The sequence below is a fragment of the Choloepus didactylus genome, chromosome X, assembly GCF_015220235.1.
Source record: "Choloepus didactylus isolate mChoDid1 chromosome X, mChoDid1.pri, whole genome shotgun sequence".
Taxonomy (NCBI): domain Eukaryota; kingdom Metazoa; phylum Chordata; class Mammalia; order Pilosa; family Megalonychidae; genus Choloepus; species Choloepus didactylus.
In genome coordinates, this window is record NC_051334.1 from 70,172,766 (window position 1) to 70,196,346 (window position 23,581).

General features: G+C 37.1%; 1 protein-coding gene across 1 annotated transcript in view; it reads left to right on the plus strand.

Moving 5' to 3' along the window:
• AR (androgen receptor) overlaps nucleotides 1-23,581 on the plus strand; it is a 196,028-nt gene that overhangs the window by 120,115 nt on the left and 52,332 nt on the right. The window contains exon 3 of the mRNA XM_037822338.1: nucleotides 21,263-21,379. Within this exon, the coding sequence (XP_037678266.1) occupies nucleotides 21,263-21,379 (117 nt within the window). The remainder of the gene's footprint in view (nucleotides 1-21,262; nucleotides 21,380-23,581) is intronic.

Here is a 23,581-nt window from a genome sequence, read left to right on the forward strand (position 1 = left end):
CATTTTTTATTAATAAATGATATTCTATTGTATGGATAGACCATATTTTTTCATCCATTCATTGATTGATAGACATTTGGATTGTTTCTACTCTTTGGCTGTTATAAATAATGCTGTGAACATTCATGTGCAAGTTTTTCTGGACATATGTTTTACATTTTTGTGAGTAAATACTTAGGAGTGGAATTGCTGGGTCATACAGTAACTCTGTGTTTAACTTTCTGAGGAACTGCCTAACTGTTTTCTACAGTGGCTGTAATATTTTCTGTATTCAGATCAGCAAGATATGAGTGTTCCAATTTCTTCACATTGTTGCCAACACATGTTATTATCTGCTTTGTTCTTTTTAAGTTATAGCCATACTAGTGAATGTGAAATAGAAGCTTATGGTTGTTTTCATTAACATTTTGCTAATGGCTATTGCTGTTAAGCATATTTTTATGTGACTGTTGGCCCTTTGTAGATCTTCTATGGAGAAATACCTGTTCAGATACTTTGCCCATTTAAAAATAAGGGTGTATGTGTTTTTATTATTGAGCTGTAAATGTTCCTTATAAATTCTGGATACAAGTAAGTCCCTTGCCAGATACATGATTTGCAACCATTTTCTCCCATTCTGTAAGTTGTCTTTTCATTTCCATGATGGAGTCCATAAAAACACAACATTTTAAATTTTGATGAAGTCAAATTTATCTATTTTTATTTCTTTTGTTGCTTGTGCTTTTGGTATCATATCTAAGAAACCACTGTCTAACCCAAGGTCACAAAGATTTACACCTAGACATCCTTCTAAGGGTTTTTATGGTTTTATCTCTTACATTTAAGTTTTTGATCCATTTTGGGTTGATTTTTGTATATGGTGTAAGTATCTAGATGGCTTAGCAACATTTGTTGAAAAGAGTATCTTTCTCCATTGAATTGTCTTGGCAGCCTTATTGAAAATCAGTTGATCATAAATTATCTTAAACCCAGAGGTGTAGATCTTGACTCCCAGTTCTATTCCACTAATGTATATGTTTATTCTATGCAAGTACCAGTGTCTTGATTACTATAGCTTTGGCATAAGCTCTGAAATTATGAAGTGTGAGTCCTTCAACTTTGCCCTTCTGTTTTAAGATTGTTTTACTATTCTGGAACCTTTGCATTTCCATATGAATTTTAGAATCAGTTTATCAGTTTCAGGACAAATGATAACTGGGCTTTTGATTAGGATTATGTTAGATATGTAGATCAATTTGGCAAATATTGCCATTTTAACAATATTAAATCTTCCAATGCATGAAGGAAAAATGTCTTTCCATCTATCTAGGCTGTATGTAATTTCTTCAAGTGATGTTTTGTAGTTTTCACTGCATGAGTCTTGAAGCTGTTTTGTTACATTTATTCCTAAGTATTTTATTCTTTTTAATGATGTTGTATATGTATATGGAGCAGCTTTTTTAATTTCATTTCAGGTTGTTCATTGCTAGCATGTAGAAATACAGTTATATTGGCATGTTAATCCAGAATATTGCAACTTTAATTTTATTAGCTCTAATGCTTTGTTACTTTTTGGATAGTCTTTATAAGATCATGTCATTTGCAAATATGTTTTGCTTCTTCTTTTCCAATATGGACACCTTCTACTTCTTTGTCTTGCCAAATGCCCTGTCTAGGATTTCCAGAACAATGCTGAATAGAAGTGGTGAGAGACTACATCCTTGTTCCTGAACTTAGGGGAAAAGGATCCAGTCTTTCACCATTAAGTATGATGTTAGCTTCACCATTAAGTGTGATATAAGTATCATAGATTCCCTTCATCAAGGTGAAGAAATTTCCTTCTATTCCTAGTTTGTTGAGTGTGTTTATCATAAAGAGTGTTGAATTTTATTAAATGGTTTTCCCATGTCTGTTGAGGTGATCATGTGATTTTTGTTTTTAATTCTATTGATATGATGTAATACATTAATTGATTTTCAAATGTTGAGCCAACCTTGCATTTCTGGGATAAAGCCCCCTTGGTCATTATGTATAATTCTTTTTGTATCTTGCTGGATTCAGCTTGCCAGTATGATATTGAGGATTTTTTTTTACCATATTCATAAGAGATAATAGCCTATAGTTTACCTTTCTAGTTATGTCTATGCTGGTTTGGATCTGTTATATACCCCATAAAAGTCAATGTTCTTTTAATCCAATCTTGAGGGGGCAGACCTTTTGTGGATGCAAAATTTGATTAGATTTTTTCCATGGAGATGTGACCCTGCCCATTCAAGGTGAATCTTAATCATCTTTACTGGTGTCCTCTATGAGAGGATAAAAGGCAGAGACATTTTGAAGAGAGCTCTGAGATGCTTGGACAAAAACACTGGGAGAAACAGAGAGGTGACACAGACCCAGACATTTAGAGATGGAACCAGAAAAAGAGTGGAAATGCTAAGCTAAGAGATGAAGCCCAGAGTTTGCCCCAGAGAAGCTCAATGACAATCCACAGGTGCTTAAGGAGAAAGCCACTGGAATCAGAAACTGAAAGCAAAGCAACCCGGGAGCGAAGGGCCTGTAGATGCCAGCCATGTGCCTTCCCAGCTGACAGAGGTGTTCTGGACATCATCAGCTTTTTTTCAGTGAAGATATCCTCTTGTTGATGCCTGAGTTTGGACACTTTTATAGCCTTAGAACTGTAAATTTGTAGACTAATAAATTCCCTTTATGAAAGCCAATCCGTTTCTGATATATTGCATTCTGGCAGCTTTAGCAAACCAGAACAATGTCTTTGTCTAGTTTTAGTATCGGGTAATACTGGTCTCATAGAATGATTTGGGAAATGTTTTCTCCTCTTATCTGCCCCTCACCCCCATTTCCCATCTTTTCTCCCTCTTCTTTTTCTTCTGGAAGAGTTTATGAAAGATTGCTATCAGCTCTTTAAATATTTCATAGAATTCACTAGTAAAGCCATCTGAACCCAGACTTTTCTTTGTTTATTACTGATTCGATATCTTGTTATAGGTCTATTCATATTTTCTATTTCTTTTTAAGTCAGTTTTTGTAGTTTGTATCTTTCTAGGAATTTCTCCATTTCATCTGGGTTATTTAATTTGCTAGCATATAATTTTTCATTGTATTCCCTTATAATCCTTTTTATTTCATTACAGTTGGTAGTAATATTCTTTCTTTCATCCCTAATATTAGTAATTTGAGCTTTTTCTCTTCTCTTGATCAGTATAGCTAAAGGTCTGTCAATTCTGTTCATCTTTTCAGAGAACCAACTTTTGATTTCCTTGATTTTTCTCTTCAATTTTCTATTCTGTTTTTCATTTATTTGCACTATAAGCTTTATTTTATCCTTCTTCTTGCTTGCTTTGTCTTTAGTTTGCTCTTCTTTTCCTAGATTTTTAAGGTTAGTTTATTAATTTGAGATCTTTATTTTTCTTTGAATGTAGACATTTGCAGCTTTAAATTTACCTCTAAGCTATGTCCCATAAGTCTTGGTATTTTTTTATTTCCATTCATCTCAAAGTATTCTCTTATTTTACTTGTTATTTATTCTTTGCCTTATTGAGTATTTAACAGTGTGTTGGTTAATTTCCACATACTTGCAAATTTCTCAAATTCTCTTCTCGTATTAATGTTTAATTTCATTCTCTTTTAGTAACTAAACATTCTTTGTATAATTTCAGTTCATTTAAATTCATTGAGACTTGTTTTCTGGCCTACAGTATGGTCTTCCCTGGGGAACATTCCATGTGCACTTGAGGAGCATGTGTGTTGTGGTGTTGTTGGGTGAAATATTCCTATATCAGGTCTAATTTGTTTATACTGTTGTTCATGTCTTCTCTTTCCTTGTTCATATTTTGCTTAGTTGTTTTAAACTTTACTGAAAATGTGGTATCTAAGTCTCCAACTAAAATTTTATTGTCTCTTCCTCCATTCAATTCTGCCAGTTTTTGCTTCATGTTTTTTTGGACTCTCTTGTTAGGTGCATGTATGTTTATAATGGTTATTTCTTCATAATGAATTACCCGTCTTATCATTATAATATGCCATTCTTTGTCTCTCTATTAACAATTTTTGTTTTAAAGTGTATTTTGTGTGGTATTGTATAGTCACTCCAACTCTCATTTCATTACTGTTTTCATGGCATATCTTTTTCTATCCTTTTAATTTTAACCTATTTCTGTCTTTAAATCTGAAGTGTCTCTTGGAGACAGCATATGATTAGGTCTTGGGTTTTATTTATTCTGCAAATCTTTGTCTTTTAATTGGAATGTTTAATCCATTTACATATAATGTTGTTACTGATAAGGTGGGATTTATGTGTGCCAAACTTCATGGTTTGTTGTTTTTTGGTCATTGTTTGTTTGTTTAGTAACTTTTCTGAACTAATTTTAGATTCCTAGGAATATGATGGAGCTTTTCAAAGGCCCCTGTGGGCATCTCATTCTCCATCTTTTCCCAGGAGCCAGACTAACATCTACTCCTAAGCTTATTCATGGGTCACAGGGAAGAGTGACAGGCCTCACTCAGACTATCTTTTTCCTCACTATGTTTTAATTTCCATTTAGTCTGAACCTGTAACAAGTTCATTCTATTTTGGTTAATTTATGTTTTTTATTTGGATTAGATATAGAGAATGAGCGTGTGAGAAGCAAATTCTCTTAAAGACATGTAAGTTATAACTAATTATTCAGGCCTATATTTATTCCTATAACCTTCTTCAATGGGAGTTTAAGTGAATTTTTATTATTTAGCCACTATAAGAAATTCAGTTTGAAATGCAAAACCATGTTATCTACCTGATGTTAAAGGTCAATCAGGGTGTCGGCAGAACTCAGTTCCTTGCAACTACTGGACTGAGGTACCCATTTCTTTGATGGATGTCTGCTGAGGTCCATCCCCATTTTCTAAAGATCACCCATACTCCTTGGCTTATGGCATCCCTCCATCTTCAAAGGCAGCAACTGTATGTCAAGCCCATATCACTCTTCAAAGCTCTTCTCTATTTTTTGTTGCATTTCTCAGCCAGGAAATGTTCTGAGCTTTAGGATCACATGTGATTTGATGTGGCCCACAGAGAAAATTCAGATTACCCAGGTAGATGTCCCCATCTCACACTCTGTAACTTTAATCATATCTGCAAAGTTTCTTTTACCATTTAGGATAAGAGATTCACAGGTACTGGGGATTAGGGCATAGGCATATTTGGGATATGTTATTTCTGCCTACTGCTCACCAAACTAAAAGCTTCATGCACAGATACTATTTTTAGAACTGAATATTCTTTGAAATCTAATCATATTAAAGTGAAAATATTTAGATCCATTGATCTGAATCATTCTGAAAGAAAGATAAACTTAATGCCTTATGATGAGCTTAAATGATATATACTTATATGTTTTATAATCATTTATGTCTATTTTTTAAATTTTTGGCTAAAAGATTTTTATAACTTCTTAAATACACTTAACTGCTAAAGTTGGTAATGAATCACTTAATATGAAATCTTCATGACAAATAGCTTTTTAGTATACTGTTGGGAACCATAATGTCATTTTATAAATCATATTTTTATGGCAAAATAAGGTTCAATGAAAGCTGTCAGTACTTTTGCAGATTCATTAAAAAATGAATACCAACTCTTCTAATGGGAAGATGAGTATTAAGGGATATCAGAAATATCACTTGGTTCTTTATATGCAATTTGCTACAAATATCTCTTAATAAATCCAAAGAGAAATAACATGTTTTCTGTAATTTGGAGATATCATTAAAAAATGAATATCTAAAAATTCCAGGTCAAAATGGCTGTTAGTTTTTTAACCCTGATTGTTAAATGACTTTTCAGGACCTTTCTTGCTATTCCTAAGGTCAATCACCTTATTGTTGCTTTTCTTTTGTCAAACAAAAAGGAAAGGGTTCTATTCTTTGTAATTATTTTTTAATGTAAGTCAGATAATATTTATTCTGCTCTCAAAATCCTCCAATGGCTCCCCATCTCACTCAGAATAAAAATCTTTGAACCATAAATTGGTGATCTGTATTGCTGTTATCTCTCAGATATCACATTCTACCACTCTTCCCCTTGCTAATCCTGCTGTGACTGCACTGGCTTCTTTGCCATTCCTTGAACATGGTAGATGTACCTACATCAGGGCCTTTGCATCAGCTATGCACTCTGCCTGGAATGCTCATTCCTGAGATACCTGTGTGACTTACTCCCTGACTTCCTTCAAATTTTTATCCAAATGTCACCTTAGTAAAGTCTTTCCTGACCACTCAGTGTAAAATTGCTTTCCCCCAGGACTCCCTGTGCAATTCATCATGCTTGTTGTTCCTAGTCCTTATTGCTTCCTAACATACTACTTAATTTTCTAATTTATTAAGTTTATTGTTTGTTGACTGCTTCATTCCCTTCCATCCATCCCCCTACACCCACGTTAGAATGGTTATTCCTCAAGAGAAGGATTTTAGTTTCTTTGTTCTCTATATATCCCAAGCACCTAGAACATTGCCTGGCATAAAGTTAGTATTTAATACATATTTATTGAACTAAAGAATGAATTTCACAGTTGTACCTGGATTTCTCTTAATAACTTATCCGTTTTATGAACATAGAAAGCAGTGTCTAGTGCAGATTCTGGCGCTTAGTAGGTATTTGCTAATTTTTCTTTGAAAGAAGTAATGAATATTATAACCTATTTTTGACCCCTTATTTATCTAGTAATGTCAGGTTAATGAAATGTTCCACCTACATGAACTTTCCCAGATAATTGATCTCCAGAATGTCTAAGCTTTAGTAATTTTATATATCTCTTAATGGAATAAAGGGTTTTGCATGCCTTTCAGAGCAAGTCAGATTGACAATTTATCACGTTTTGTTGATATTTGAGAAATTATGAAACAGAAATAAAAGTCAGAGTACCTGGTTGTGATAATGACTTCATCTCTTAATTAACTGAGTGAGCATGAACAATTCTGTTAACCATTCTGAGCCTCAGTTACAACACTTGTAAAATGTTAACAATAACTGCCTTGAATAACTCATAGATTATTGTAAGATTCGAAACAGATAATGCATGTGAACACTATCTGTAGTTGTAAAACTCTCTAAAAATGCAAAGTGGAATTTTGATATAAATGCTTATGATTTGGGAAGGGGCTGAAGACATGAACTCATTTCCAGGGGTGGGTATTCAGAGAACAGAGAAGTAGCACACTCAATAATAAGAGAGCGGCTAGGCCTGAGTAACATTGGCATTGCCTCTGGTTAGTTGAAGATACAGTAAGTTAATATCCCTAATGTTTGAGAGTAGTTCTCTTTCAAACTGGAACTTCACAAATCTCTTTGCCCTGGATTGTTAACAATTATTGATGTCTTGCATGTTTTAGTGTCAAGGATGACTCTTCTGCTTTCCAGGAAAATCTCTGGTGCTCTTGATGCTGAAAATGTGCTTCAAAATACCTAGGCCCTCTGATAAGTAGGGAATCATGAGACAGCAATGAAAAAAAAACAAACAAAAAAAAACAAAGAAAACAAATAACCATATGAAGTCAGACCTGTTTGTCAACTGATGTTCCTCAAGTTGGCCAGGATGGGTTTTTTCGTCAAAGAAAGCCTAGGAACATGTACCTCTGTGTTCTCCTCACCTTCCAAATCATTTATTCACTCTTATTAGATCCTGCATCATAGATGAATTTTAACCTACTAGCCATGGGAGGCTTCTCGTTTTTTCAGTGATCATTATTTTGTTCATATAATTCAGTTGGGTTCAACATTTTTTAGTGAGAATTATTATGGGGGAACTCAGGTATATGGAAGAAAAATACATTACCCTTATAGCAAATGGATGGTATGTGTGACTCTCCCCATGAACACAGTCCCCTGCTTCCTTAGGCTCTGATGGTTGGAAGACAGATTCTAGGGGTGCTTTATCTAACCTCTCAGTGTACCAAGAGTTCCTTCTACTGTTCCACTAGCCTTCATATGACATTTTCTGGCCAAGCCCATTGGTTGGTTCCAACTACTTGTCTATAAGGTAGTAAATCACCAAAGTGCAGTCCAAAGCATAATCAAAGGAATAATCAAACATGTTTGGCTTGTCATAAGGTAGTCATAGAAAGAAAAAACCTTTGTTTCTACTAAGAAAGGAAAAGAAAAGGGAGTCAAATAGTTTTGATCAAGAGTGATTGAACATTTTGAAGTTCTTGATGACCAACAATTTATCAATTTAACAGCCTGTTTCATCTGTCAATCTTGGCTTTTTCGAACTTCCATGCCTTTTCAAATACATAATTCCCTCTGCCTGAAATGTGTTTCCTTTGCTTTGTTCACTTATCAAAATTCTTTGTTTCCACTGCAGTTACTCCTGTGAACTGAAACATTTCCTGGTCCTTCTTCTTTCATCTCAGAAGTTTAACATTTGCTAGATATTAGCATTTCTCCCACTGTACAGATTATTACTATCCTATTTTTTTTTCTTCTGAGGACATTATATAGCACCATTGTCATCTTTTGGTCAGTTCTTTGCATGTCTTCTCCCAAGTCGTATTTTTGAAAACTCACTCATTCACTCCTCTCCATTTCTCTTTCTTTCTTAATACTTAGTGAATGCATACATACGCCAGATATTGTGTTAGTTGCTTTGCATCTGTTCTCTCATTGAAATGTCAAAGCAAATCTATGCATTTTACAGAAAGCTAAACTGAGACCCAGAGAAGTCAGATAACTTGCAGCTAGTAAGAGGTAGTGCAGGGATTTGTATACAGATCTGTCCAACTGAATACCTCAGTGTTTTCCTACTATAGAGCACTGGCTGCCCTTTTTCTGTAGTTTCCACCGAATCCTCTTGTGGGTATCCTATCTCAATTTTTTGACATCTTTTTGGGGATTTCCTAAGGTCAAAAAGAAATGTTGGCTTCTTAGTCCATCACAGTATGACTCCCTTAGGGGAAGTCACTCAAAATAGTTCTTAGAAGAGACTTGGAGAAAGTGTCTATGAAATAATTAGGATTCAGACTCTCATCCTGCTCCTCCATCTCCCAATCAGGAGTGGGGTCACCCTCAATGAGAATGGCAGTGACAGAATAGGCAATGATGAGCTCAATGAGGCAGCACTTAGGGGATCAGTAATAGCTTCTCCATCTTTGCTTGAAATCATCACACAAGTCTCTAGTGAGGTCCAGCCTTGGTGTTTTTGTTCTATACATCCTTTCCTTTTCCTTCACTTTCTGCTTTTCTCTTTAATTTTGTCATGAAATATATAAGTGTTCTGCTAAGTTCTTTTTTAATTTTCAGGAAATCAAATCAAAACAGTACACAGAAGCAGAGCACACTGTGGTATGTGTCTGAGTTACAGATTGAATTTCAGTTTTCAAATTTGATCTCAAGTAACTTTATATTTTAGAACTATATAGGAAGGAAAGATCTGAATAATTTGATTAAAGTCTTCATTGTGGAGCAGCTGATAAAAAGTATCATTTAATACAGTCCTTGAGTGTTCCACAATAAAGGCTTCAGATGTAACTTCAGTCTTGATCATCTCTTCCTGAGTTCCACATAATTCCAGGAGAATGCACACCACTCTAATAGCTCTTGCTTACCAAGTACCTAAAATTTGCCAGATATTTCACTTATGTTATCTTTAATTCTCATAGCTCTGTAGAGATGGATGTTTTGATCCTCATTTTACAAATGAGGGAATGGATTTAGAGACGCTGTACTGTTTGCCCAAGGTTATGCTATTTGCCACAACTGGTAAGTGAAACATTGCCAGGATTCATAACCCAGTCTCTGACTTCTAAGTTCATGCTCCTCCTACCACACCATACTACTTTGCTGATTAAAAAATAGCTAAGGACACCTAATAGAAGCTTTATGGCCTATGCCTGATAGTTTCTTAATCTCTGGGGTGAATATTAAGTCATTTAGAGATTATTGAATTTACCTTGTCACAACCTACCATCACTTTATGTATGAAGAAACTGAGGCTCAAAAAACAACAGCAAATTCCCCAAGGCCTTACATTGAGACATGGAGTCAAACTGTGACTTGGGTCTCCTTGTCCCATTCCAGAAGTCTTCTATACTGTTTTGTATTGTTGCAGTTTTGCATGTATCTTATCTCCCACTAAATCACAAGCTCTTAAAAGGTAGGAACTATGGTTTGTCTTTCTCCCCTACAGACTTTAGCACAGGGCTGGACCGCTGGATTTTTGTAGCTGTTTGGTAACTGACTAATGGACTTTTTTGTCAATAACAGAGACACCCTCTCTGACCCTGTTAGATGAGCAGCTTCTGTTCCCTAATTACAAAGTGAGGTGAACAGGCAACATACCTGCTGCAAATGCAGACTCTATAAATTGAAAACTAGGACGTGCTAAGAACATCCCTTCTTGATTTCCTATGATGAAGGTACTAAAGCCCAGAGAGGGGAAAGGATTTGTTTCAAGTCCACAAGGAAGTTTATAACAGAGCTGGGACAATTTTATATACAGTTATAGAATGAAAAAAATAAGCCCCCCTCCACCCATCCATCAGGTATACAGGTCTCTTTTTCAGAGGCAACCACCATTTGCTAGTTCTTCGTGTATCCTTGCAAACACAGTACGTGCATTTACAAACATATATAAAAACATATTATCTTTCCCCACACAAGTATTTTGCATTGTTTGGCATCTTGGTGGTTTAAATTTTCACTTTAAAATGTCTTTTAGAGATTGTTCCACTTCAGTATATATAGAATTGCCTCATTTTTAAAATGGGTGGCTGCATTGTATGAATATACATAATTTATTTAACTAGTTCTTTGTTTAAGGTTATCATCATGCAAAATTTGGATTTGAGAAAATGTATAAATGAAACAGTTACTGTTCATTTTACAAAGGGATTGTTTTTTAAAAGGGTTATTGCAGAAGTGTTCAACACAAGGTTTCTTTAAATAGTTAACCCCCACTCTGCATTTAAATGAAAATTCAGTTTAAAGAAATGTGATTAATACCTCCTAACTGTTCAGGAACATATCTATTGGGTAAAGCATGTGAAAATGGAAATGTGTTTCTAAAATGTAATTGAGTCGACACAGGCTGTGGTTCCAATTATATTACCAAACCCCAGAGGTGCCCTAGGATGAAAATGTTGAGAGCAAAGAATAAGGGGATCAGACCCAGCTAGAAGGGAATGAAGCTACCATAGGGCAGAACCACTTGTATGCTGGTAAAGGGGCTCTCTGGAGGAAGTCAGGAGTGGGGCGTGTGTGCTTATTTGTAGTGTTTGTCAATTTCTGTGGCACAGATACTCCTTTTGGGGACAATTTCAAGCTACTGATATGATAGAACTGAATGTGAGGTTGGGAAGAGATGCTCAGCCAGCTCCAGGACAACCCTGAAAGGGAAAACGACTTGAGAACATAAAATTTGGATCTGGCCAAATGTCAGATGACCTTGGCAAAAGTGAGTCAGGCTTCCTCAGAGTGTTTTTCTTGGTAAGGTTGGAGCCTGTACTTCTCCCAGATGGTCTATCCAAATCTCATCTGAAGAACATCATCTGTTCTCCCACACACCTCACCTGAGTGGCCAGAATCTCATCAGTTTTCAGAGAAGCAAAAAAGCAAGGGCTTTTTGAACTATGTCGTATTCTAATATAAAATATTCATCCTGTTATTAATCTGGTGTCAGTTGCAGAATTACATAAGTAGTTGACTCAAGGCCCAACACCAGCTGTTTTTTTCCCCTGGCTGCATGTTAGAACCAATGGGGGAGCTCTTAAGAAATCACAGATGAATTGTATCAGAATCACTGCGAGGTGAGACCAGGCATGAATATTTTGCAAAAACTCCCCCAGGTGATTCTGATTTGCAGTCAAGTTTGGGAGTTTTTGCTCTGTAAAACCTGGTCCTGAGATTTAATCTGATTTTCTACCACCCCCACTTCGTCACATGCCAACCCCAGTGGCCACCTGCCACTCCAAGAATACACAAGAGTCTTTGCATTTGCTGTTCCTTCTGTCTGGAATGTTCCTCTTCTATCTCTGCATGTCTGGTTCCTTCTGTTATTCAGGTCTTAGCTGAAATGCCACACCCTCAGAGAATTTCTTTCCAAATACTCTACCTAAATTAGCCCACCCACCCCTCCTTCTTCCTCCCTGTTTTTTACCTTCATTGCATGTATCACCATCTAGAATTACCAAATTTATTATTTATCACTCAGTTATTGCTTATCTATTTCCACGAAAAGATCACCTTAGCTATATTATTCAGTATTGTTTCTCAGTTGCTTAAAATAGTGCCTGGAACATAGTAGGTGTACAATCAAATATTATTCTTTAACCATCATGTAATAGTTATTAAGCATCATCTATGATTAAGCTCAATGATGGATTCAAATACGTCATTGTGTTCAGGTTTAAATTCTATAGCATGACATGATAGGCTCTTCCTGACCTAACTATCATCTAACTTGTCAGCCTTATCTTCTTCGACTTCCTATCCCACTTTTTGAAGCAAGAGGTCTATTTAAACTACAGTAGCTAGGGAAGGTGTTCAGAGCTGGAAACTGCAGGACAAATAGGTTTGGCTTTAGCAGAGAAGTGTATGCATTTGTGTGTTGGGGGCAGAAGATAGAGGACAGAATGTTTATGACCAGGACAAGGACCAGTGAAGGGAGCATGTGATCAGAAGAGGGTCACTGATGGAGAGGAAGAGAATAAGCAAAGTAAGTTTAGTAACATTACCCATAACCCTTCTATGTATATAACACTTTCCTTTTCACAGAACACTTTCACATGCATTTTGTATCATTTGTTTTATAAAGCTCCATAAAGTACACAACACCATTATTTTTATACCCATTTTTAGATGAGGAAACAGAGCCCAGCTTTTCCAAGCCCAGTTGAATTCAAAGCAGTGAGACTGGGATTTGACAGCTGCGCTTCTGACTTGTAGTCCAGAGCTCTTTATGCTTTTATTATATGGAGTTTGCACCAGATTGTGGAGGGCACTGGAAGCCAAAAAGAGGAGTCATGGTTTGATTCTTATCATCTCACACTAGATGTCAGAAAAGGTCGTGGCTTCAGGACCACTCCCAAGTAGCCTCCCTGCAGGGTATCAGCTGAGGATCCTGGCTGAGGGCCTCGTGATGGTACTGGGTAATTAACTGCCATCTGTGTTTCCAGACAGGCGAGGGAGTTGGGTCCTCAGAGTGAAAGGGATGAAACCATCTTACAAGTCCTTCTCATAGGGTCCTTCTCACAGGGTCCTTGCTCTCTGGCTGGGCATGGACTGTGCACTTAAAGCTGTCTAGTCTCTTCTGCAGATCCAAGAAGAGTATCTTAGGAGAAAGAAGTAACTGGAACTCAACAGTGTTTGGGATAGCTTCTGAAAGAAGAGAACCCTTGGCTAAGAGGCCAGAGATTTTAGGCTGCCTTAGTCTCAAAGAATGCTATGTCCATAGGATACATGACCCTTGATGGGCTGAGCTGATTCCTGTTTGTGAAGATCACCCAGGGGAGAGGCACCTAGCTACTCCTTTTGGTGGTGTAGTGTTTTTGTTTTTTAGGAGAACCCCTTAGAGTCAAGAGAGTTGAGAGAGGATAAATAAGGTAAGGATGAAGAACTGGCTTCATGGTTGGGTCAGGGAGGGAAATGTGTCCCAGCCTTCCTTCACTCACACCCAGGTATGCTATGAGACTCCCAGCATAAATTCTAATTGTGAAAAGACAACTTCTGACCTAAGACCTTCCTTATGTCGCCATTATGTACCCCCTTCCCTTCTTGTTACAGATCAGGAGTTCGAACTGAGGTCCAGAGAGAAATAAGAATATGCAAAAGGTCACACAGTGATTCAGTGGGACTGTTAGGCCATTTCCCAGGTATTTTGACTTACTTCTCTGTGCTCTTTTTACTATTCTGTACTGCCTCTGTCTTTGAAGTATAGAACAGGTCCTATTTGAGAGGTGACATCACACTAACAAGAGCAAGCATCAACATCACAGGTCATACTGACTTGGCTTCTAATCATGCTTTTGTCATTTACTGGCTGGTGACTGTAGGTGAGTCACTTAACCTCTCTGAGTCTTATTTTCCTCATCTGTAAATAGATGTAGCTACCTGTGAGGATTTTGGCAAGAATTAAATGAGATAACATCTATGTAATAACCTTTCAGAGTACCCTATCAAACTCGTTGCTTTCCCCAGACAAGTCAAGTGATATAACTCCTTGTCACTTTTAAGAGGCAGTAGATAAATTTAGAACAAATAGGGTAGACAAGTCAGGCAAAGGGCAAATAAAATATTTGACAAGTTGTAGTGGTTAAGTACTCTATGTATCAGGTTTCCCATATATAAATTAAGGATAATGGTTTGTACCCTCCCTACTTTGAAGAAAGGCTCAGAGAGATAATAGGTGTGAAAATGCTTTCAAAATAATAAAACAAATGGGCAGAGAATATACTGGACAGGAGATCTGGGCTTTAGTCCTATCATTGTCACTGACTAATCTTGATCAGGTCCATTCTGCTCTCTGGATCTCAGTTTCCCCATCTGTAAAATGAGAGTGTTGGACAAGATGATGTCTGCAGTGATCCTTGTCTCTTCTTATATTAAATTAACTTTATTATTTAAATAATAATAATAGGTAAGATCTGTATAATAATTTTTACTTTATATAGTATTTTCACATCTATCGTCTCATTTTGGAAGAACACTAGACTACTGGACTGAGAATAAGGAGACCTAGATTCTTGTCCCTATTTTGACATTGATTCATGGTGTAACCTTAAAATGCAAGTCTCTTCCATTCTCTGAGTCTCAGTTTCTCAATCTGTTAAACAAGGTTTATAGTGGTTGAACTGAATCCGTTTGTCTCTAAACTTTCCACAGAGCCCTAGGGGGTCTTACATAGTTTTTCTGAAGGGCACCATAGCTTCAGAAAAAGGGGGAAAAGGAAAAGAGTTCTAAGACTCCCATGCCTGCTTTAGCTAGAATAGAATTAAATTTATCTGTTTTATATATGACTTCCATATGATGTGTCATTTGTAAAAAGGGTCTACTGTAAAAATAAAATAAAACTTCTTAAATGAGCTGTAAGGCCTTTATGTATTAAAAATGGCATGCAACTACCTATATTGTTTGGTAACTACATTTTTGTTATTGTTTTAACAAAAAAGTGTATTGTGAACATTCCTCCAAGTTAAAAAAAGTAGATATTGACATCATAATTAATAGCTGCAGAGTGTTCTCTGAATGGATATGGAATAATTTATTTAATCATTCCCCTAATGATGGGCATTTAAATTTTTCCAATTTCCCTTATTAAAATAATGCTACAAAGGACTTCTTTCTTGTGCTTACCTTATTATTTTCTTATAAAATATTCCCTAGAAGTGGAATTACTGATTAAACAATATGCACATTTTCAAGACTTTTGAAATATATTGAATAATTGGTCTCTAGAACATATAATTTATAATCTCACCAGCAATACTCTCCTCCAACACTAAGTTGCTAATCAGTGTTAATCTTGGCTAATCTGATTTGTGAAAATGATGTCCTATTTAATTTGTATTCCTATGATTTCTAGTGACATTGAACAATTTTCATGTTTGTCATTTGCATTTCTTCTTTTGTTAATTGCCTATTCCTATCTGCTGCCCATTTTTCTATTGTGCAGTTCATCTTTATCAGGGATATTGACTGCTAATTTTTCATAGTTGATGGCAAAACATTTTTCCTTAGTAGTATGTGGTTTGTCTTGAATTTTGATAATAAGGTTAATTTCACAGACAGAAAGCTTAAATATTTTAGTCAAATCTATCAAAATGTTCGTTTATGTTTTCTGCATTGTCATATTTTAAAAAGTCCTTCTCTACCTGAAAAATAATTTAAATTTTCATCTGTATTTTCTTCCAATACTTCAATGATTATCTTTTGTTTTTGTTTTTTTCGTTGGCATCTTCAGTGCATTTGGAATTTATTTTGGTTTCTACTAATAATTTAACTTTTTTCTCTTTTTCAAAGGGTTAACCAGTTTTTCTGACACCAGTTAATGAATAATTTATCCTTCTCCATGGATTTCTAATGACATATTTCATATAATGGAGACTGTCTTTGGCTTTTCTGTTCTCATCTACAGTTCAATCTATAATGGAGCCAATACCAAACAGTTGCAATTATTGTGGCTTTATAATATGTTAAATGCCTGGTAAGAAAAGTCTCTACTAATTACTCTTCTTTTTCAAAAATATCTTGTCATTCTCACATGTTATATTCCTTCAGATAGACTCTGGGATTATTGAGTCAAGATGTTGTTTGGGTTGCTTTAAATTTACAGATTTCATTGAGGGAGAATTGACATCCTTACAATATTGTGTCTTCCCCTCCAGGAACATGCTATGTCTTCCCACTTGATTCAGGTCTTCTCTTACATACCTTAAAAAAGTTGTTTGTTTGTTTGTTTTAGTTTTGCTCATATAGTCCTGCATTAACACAGTATTTAAATGTGAGATGTCCTACATTCTTCAGTCTTTTCTAAAGGTTAATAATGAAGATGATGACTCGACCCTTTCCTCATTTGCATGTGATGCGACGAATAGTGGGTAACTGCCCTGCCTCACCACTTCTGCCCCAAACAGGATTTTTCAGAATGAACAAATTGCAAGAAGCCTAATCAATGCTTTCACCTCAACTATGACTGCATGGCAGCACTGATGGGGCTGACAGAATAACAGAAATGGGGAGTCTATAGAGAAAATACATGGAGGCTTTCTCATGATCTCTGTTCCTGCTGGTGCTTTGAATTATACTTAAGATTTATGATCGGAGAATAGGAACACGAAGAAAGACGCAGAACACCATCAGGCAGTCAAGTATTTCAGGGCCTACTAACATGCAAAGGACCTCATGTCAGCCCGTTATGTGAGCATTCATGGTAGTCAAAGGGTTTGTAGTTGATCTAATAAGAACAGTTATCAAGCATTCAAATATATAGTCTGTTCGCATCTCTACAGTGTGGCCTTATCTCTTTCAATGTGAGAGAAGATTTGTATCTTTTGCCAGAGATTTCACAATGACGTTTTTTGTGCAAGTTTGATTATGGGTTGTTGATATAATTTTGCTGTTGAAGATCAATATTGTCAAAGAGCTGGGTGTAATGTTTGTAGGCTAAGAGGAGGGGGAGCTGGATAGGAATTTGTGTTCTCTATGTTGATTGTTCAGTAATCTAGGCTACAAGGCAGAAGTAGAGGACCTTCTAGAATCACTTTGTAGCAGGACCAGATCCCGCTTACACACTTCTTGGGTTATCTGAGTATTGAGAAGGCACCCACAGGGCCATACACTTACTAGACAAGGAAAAAGATGTCTCCCACCCTCAAAATACAACCACCCACTCCATGTCTCCATGGATGCAGTTGCCAGATTTTGTGCTGGCTCTACCATCTATTTGCTGTGACTTGGAGCATGTCATGTCAACATTTTGTGTCTCTTTTCATAACTGAGGAGTTAAGCCTCACATTGGGAGCATTTTGTTAGGTTTTTAAGGTTTTTCTCAGCCCAAAGATTCTGTTTTTTGAATTAGGCCCAATGGGTCAAAACTGTAAGGAGAAAGACAATGAGTTTAATGGCAGAAGTGCCTTATAACAGAGTCCAGAGATGAATGGGCTACAATTCAAAATAAGTTGGGGCAACAACTTTGCAGGGATGCTACAGATAGGATTCAAGTCTTGTATGGGGGAGTGGTGTGGTGCATCCAACTAGTATTTAATATTCTTTCCAATCTGTAGGATTCATAGCCTTATTGACTATGATTTGGAGCAAACCATGTGATGCCAGACAGGTCAATTTTATCTAAATGAGCCTCATTTTCATCACATATAGATTGGGATATATAACAATCTCTGCTACATTTAACTTTGCACAAGATTGTTATTAGGCCATGTAAGCTAATCAAGGGGAGGGACTATTATTATTAAGAAGCCTGATAACTCCGACTATGTATTTGGAGAAATAGAATGAATAGGAAAGAAGTAATAGCATCCCAGTGATTGTACATTGGCTCTGACTCATGTGGGAGAGCTGGGCTGGGTACAGCTTTCAGAAGTTGTGTATTCCACCCCCTGCCTCTAAACCTAATCCAAACTGTACATGTTTGTCACACTCCTATTTTAAGAATTGCAAAAAGAAAAAAAAGGGATTTCTTCCATATCTATCTCTGCCAAACCTCAAAAACTTTTTCACTATTGTATCATTTAAATCTTTAAATCCATTATTCTGTTTCAAAAGAAACACATTCTCACGTGTGTTTCTATGTTGTGTTTTGGGTTGTCACAAGTTTCATGTGATCACATATTCATTTCTGCATACAAAGATAACTCAGAAACACAGTGTGTGTATATATATGTATGTGTGTGTGTGTGTGTGTGTGTATATATATATATATATATGTATATATATAAAATATACCTGTGCACTTACACATGCATGAATACACACACATGTTGTTTATGTATATGTTACATATGGTTTACAATATCAGTGACTCTCTATTTTAAAGTATAGCCTGATTATTTGAAGGGTGTTAGAAGACAGAGAGACCAAGTGAATCCATATATAAGAGACTATGACAGAAGCTTACTGTCCTAAACAGGTAGACCAGAGGGGAAAGAAACCATGTTTTGGTTAATTTCTTGCTTACCAATAGTACTTAAGCCCTTTTTATAAAGACTGCAAGTCTATTACAGATGAAATCTAGACATCCTTCAAGACTCCTAGAACTGGAAAAGATTTTAATGATTTTCCAGTCCAACCCATCTCATGCAATCAATGGGACTTATCTAAGGTCACATATTGAGTTAGCGATAAGATGTCCGGTACTCTCCCTGTTATCTGGGACTTGAATGTTTTGATCAGCAAAGATTTTCCTCTATAACTTCAATGCCTAGCCCAGTGACTTCCACATAATAAATTCTCACTAAATGTTAAATTATTATACAATGACATTGGTTATACTGAGCTTCGAACTTATGCCTGGATAAATCCTTTCCTGTGTATTAGGTCACCTTGTTTTAGGCCAAGAGGCACCCTTGGAAAAGATTTGAGCTATGACTAGTTAAATGATCTGAGTTCCAAATTTGAAAAACAAGAACACCAATTTCATGCTTTTTCCACTACAACCACCCTTACAGAGTGATTCTCTTTCAGAAATGGAGTCTAGAAATCCTCTGGCTATGCAATCATTCCTTGTCAAACTGGGGTCCGGGAGCTGGTATTTTCCTGTGGAAGAAGATATCCCTCAAAGAAGCCAAGTACTTCTAACCTGAGCTTAAGTCAGTAATCAGTATGACAAGCTAGTCTTAAAGCCTGCAGTAGCACCAATACTGTGGGGGTGTCCCAGTTCCAGAATACCCACAGTGCCCTGAGTACTGGAATTGAACCCACTAGAACAGGATACAGGACTGCCTTATAGGAGCTGACACCCAAAGGTAGAATGGCATTCAAAGCACCATTTTTTTTTCTGTTCAAATGATGCAGTCCTTAGTTTGCAGCAGAAAAAAAATTATTTTATACAAATAAAATTCTGTGGTAAGGTAGAAAGAATACTGGCCTAGAGACCTTAGTTTTCTCATCTGTTAAATGAAGGTGGGATAATAGTACCTACCTCAAAGCACTGCTGAGATGATTCATTGAAATAGCATAACTAAAACCCCTAATACAGACATGGCTTATAATAGGTGCCCAATAAATTGTAGTTTTTTTTTTTTCCTTAATTCAATGTGTCTTTAGGCAAATCTCTCCCCCAGAATTCATCCTTGGAACAAACGGGTTGTACCAGGGTGACATTTAAAGTTTCCTTCAGGCCCAACATTTTTGAATTCTTTTACAGAGGGAGGCGGGAAGGGAATAGAGAAGGAAAAAAAAGGAAAGAAACAAGGAAACCAGAAAAATAATCCTTTATTACAATAAAGATAATTCCATGTTCTTGTGGATAGCCCATAGAAACAGTGCATTGCTGACCTGGTTACCACTGAATTGACTACATCAAATAACCTACTATAATAAATGTGTTCTTTGTGCCTGGTTTGTGTATTTTAGGCTGAGAAGAGAGAGAGAGGAAAGCTGACTAAAGCTGAATTTATGGGTTTTTTCCCCTGCTATCAAATAGCAATCACCCTTCAATTTTTTCTTCCTTTTCCCCACCACAAGTATTCTCCCCTGCCAAAAAGAACATTCCTGAAATCCCAGTCTGTCCAGTAAACTAAAGCACAGCTGTAAATGTAAGAAAAAAATATATCAGGAGTTTGGAGAAAGGTTTGGATGAGGGGATACACAAGCTTAGGCTGGGGCAAGGCTATGAATCTGAGTTCTGGGTTTCAGAGAGTGGGTTTGTATCTGTTTCCACTTGTGACTCTGCGTGCCTATATTTCTCAGTTCCACTTTTGTATTCATTCATTTAGTCAATGATTATTGAGAGCTTACCGTGTGCCAGGCCTTTATTAGGAGCAAGGGAACAAAGGACTGAGCAAAGTATGTGTTTTTAAGTGGACCTCCATGTCTTTCTCTGAGCAGCTGTGATCCTGAGGATCTCTGGGTCCGAGCATGTGTGTGTGTGTGTGTGTGTGTATCTGTATGTATGTTGTGTTTCTTTTTATCTGTGACAATCCAGGTGTGCATAACAGTGATCCTTTTCCTCTGATGGCTTCAAAGGACTTCCTTTCACTTGCTACAAACAGTGGGATTTATCTCTGTTTGCTTCTTCTAACCTGCAGGATTGGCAATTTAAAACCAATTAGAAATCCCACAGAGTTAGCTTTTATAGAAATTTTGCCTGTACTACTGTTGTGAAAAATAAACACCTAGTAGTTCAAGTATGACCCTATGCATGATTACAAGTGTCAGTGGGAGTAAACATTGACTGAGCCCAAGTCTCTGCTCTGCCACGCTAAAAGAGTGACAGTTCCAACACTTGATCATTTTCTCATGGGCATTCCTGGCCTTTGTGACGGCAGAGCATCTTACTTAAAAAAACCAGTGAGTGGTCTTAATAATGGAAGTATCAGCAGCGCCTGAATTGATCATCCCTACTAAAAACATCTATGCAAACAAACAATACAGCCCTGAATTAAAGAAACGCTTTGCAGTGGTTCATTTCTGTGTGGTCAAATTGTTTGGAATTATTATCTGTCCAATTCTTTCAATCTGGCAGGATATATCTTCATGCCCTTTCTTCTAGAAATTTTTAAGAAATAGACTCTGAAAACACATTAACAGGTCTGTTAACTCTTGTATTTGTTCTCCCAGGGAAACAGAAGTATCTATGTGCCAGCAGAAATGATTGCACCATTGATAAATTCCGAAGGAAAAATTGTCCATCTTGTCGCCTCCGGAAATGCTATGAAGCAGGGATGACTCTGGGAGGTATGATACTTTTCTTCTTCTGTCTCCTTATTCCTCTCCCTCCCCTTTCTCCCTCCTCCTTTATTTCTCTCTTTAAAACAGATTTTCCTCTTTGATGCTTCCAAGGAGCATCCTCTAGAAGCCAGCCATGCTCTAAATGCAAGTTGACCCCTTCATACACAAAGTGGCCATCAGTTATCTTTCTTTATCTTTAACCATGCCACTCCCCACTCTGGAGCTTGACATGGGACCAGGACATGTGAAGCAGGGATCAGGACCCAACAGAGGGTAAGTGTGGAGACTTCACTAGGCAGGGTCTCCTGGGGGATTTAATAGTAGAGGCCTGATGTTGTTAAATCGTTCCCAGAATGAGAGAACTAAAGAATCCAGAACAGTGTCAGGTGCAGGATGACTGAGGCACTGGATGGCCCTGAACCCTAAGGAATATCCCTCAGTTTACTGCTGCCTATGTTATAGGACTGGCCACCTGGACTGGGAAGCTGCTCCTCTTTGGAGCCTGAGACTTGGCTGCCAAAAAGAGCCAATTTCCTATTTCAAATCTCCCAGGGATGAGCAGGCCTGTTAATCATTTCTTTTTCTTTGCATATCTATTTATCATTCCCAAAGGTATTTTTTCAGTCGCATGGTAACTTGATGAAAGAGGTAGCTTTTTCAATAGCAACTCCCATCATATGGCTCTCTGTCCCCTGAGCCTGTCTCTACAATGAGCATTGTCACCATTCCAGAAAGGCTTGACACCAGTTAACTGACACTTATAGTCTCTCCCTCCAAATTCCTTATTACTTCATATTTATACCTGCCTGGCACCAGATTCCTTTCTGCTGCCTGCTGTTTCCAAAAAGAACTTACATCTTTCATGAGAAAAGCAAGCTCATTATTCTACTTTGATTTGGAAATGGAACTTGAAGAAAGGCAAGCCTATTTCTGGCTAGATGAAACTGTAGCCTCATACCTGATTACTCATTATCAGCCTGGAAAATGTGAGTGCCTAGAATCCAGCCCCCTCTCCCTAGTCCCCAGCTAATTTAGAGTGATTGCCCATCTCTGGCTTTCTACAAAGTGTTCAATACCTTTTTTTTTTTTTTCTTTTTTTTGCCTGTGTGCATATTTACAGAATCCAATTTGTTTTCTAACACTGGAGCAGGACCAAGTTCGGGTCTTCGTGGGGGTAACTGTATCCTCCCCTCCTCACAGGCCAGTAGTATTCTCTAAACAGACCAAAGTGGTACAGATGAAATGACCCAAGCTCAATTTGAGACAGTCTCAACAGAGGCATCTCAAGTGGTGTCTAGTACTCCCAGACATTTCAGGAAGATGTTCTGTGAGTGGCTTTCCAGGCAGCCACATCAAATAGGACTCAAATATCTGAGTCTCCCTTGTTTTGGTTTGCTTGGCTTCCTTCAGATAAATTCTACAGTTGTGGTCTGCAGTAAGAAGGAAGAAGCAGAACTGGGGTGGGAGAAGGGAAGAGGGGTAGCAAGGAAGGGTGACAAAGGGATTGGCAGAAGGAAGTTTCCTCCACATGAATGTTGTGACTCCACTGTGAGGAGTCTGGGCACACTAAAATCTTGATTATTTAGACCTTTGTGGATTATCTCTAAGAGATGAGGGCTCCCAGGTAAAGAAATCTTGACTTGCCTTCTGTTAATATGAATTGAAAGCCTGCTTTGATGCAGGCAAAGTTTAATGGTTACAAAAGTACTCATAACATCTGGGTTCATATCTTAAAATTACTTCCATGTCTCAACAATTATCTTCCATTATTTACCAGTCTGTGACATGATTACAGCAAATCCCTTTTAAACAGGAGCCCCTGCATAACAGACTATTTCACTACTGAATACAACAGTCAGACATAAGTTTGTAAATTAATTTATTGGACAGATGGTACAGTAAGTTTTCAAATTGGTTTATTGGATAGAGTGCTCAAATTGAATGGGCTTGGTGAACACAATGAAGAAAAGCTGGAAAGTGCTGTGGCTGGCTTTCATTTCAGTTCTGTCCACCTGACATTTACTGAGTGTCTGCTATATACAAGTTACCACTGCTAGGCATTAGAGTTTCAAGTTGGCAAACTTTAATAAATGCCCACAAGATAGAGGGATTATTGGTCTCATGTAAATGACCTTGCATTTGGAGTCAGGCAGACCTAGGTTAAAGGCCCAGTTACATTTTTTATTGTGTTCCCTCTCTGACACTCGA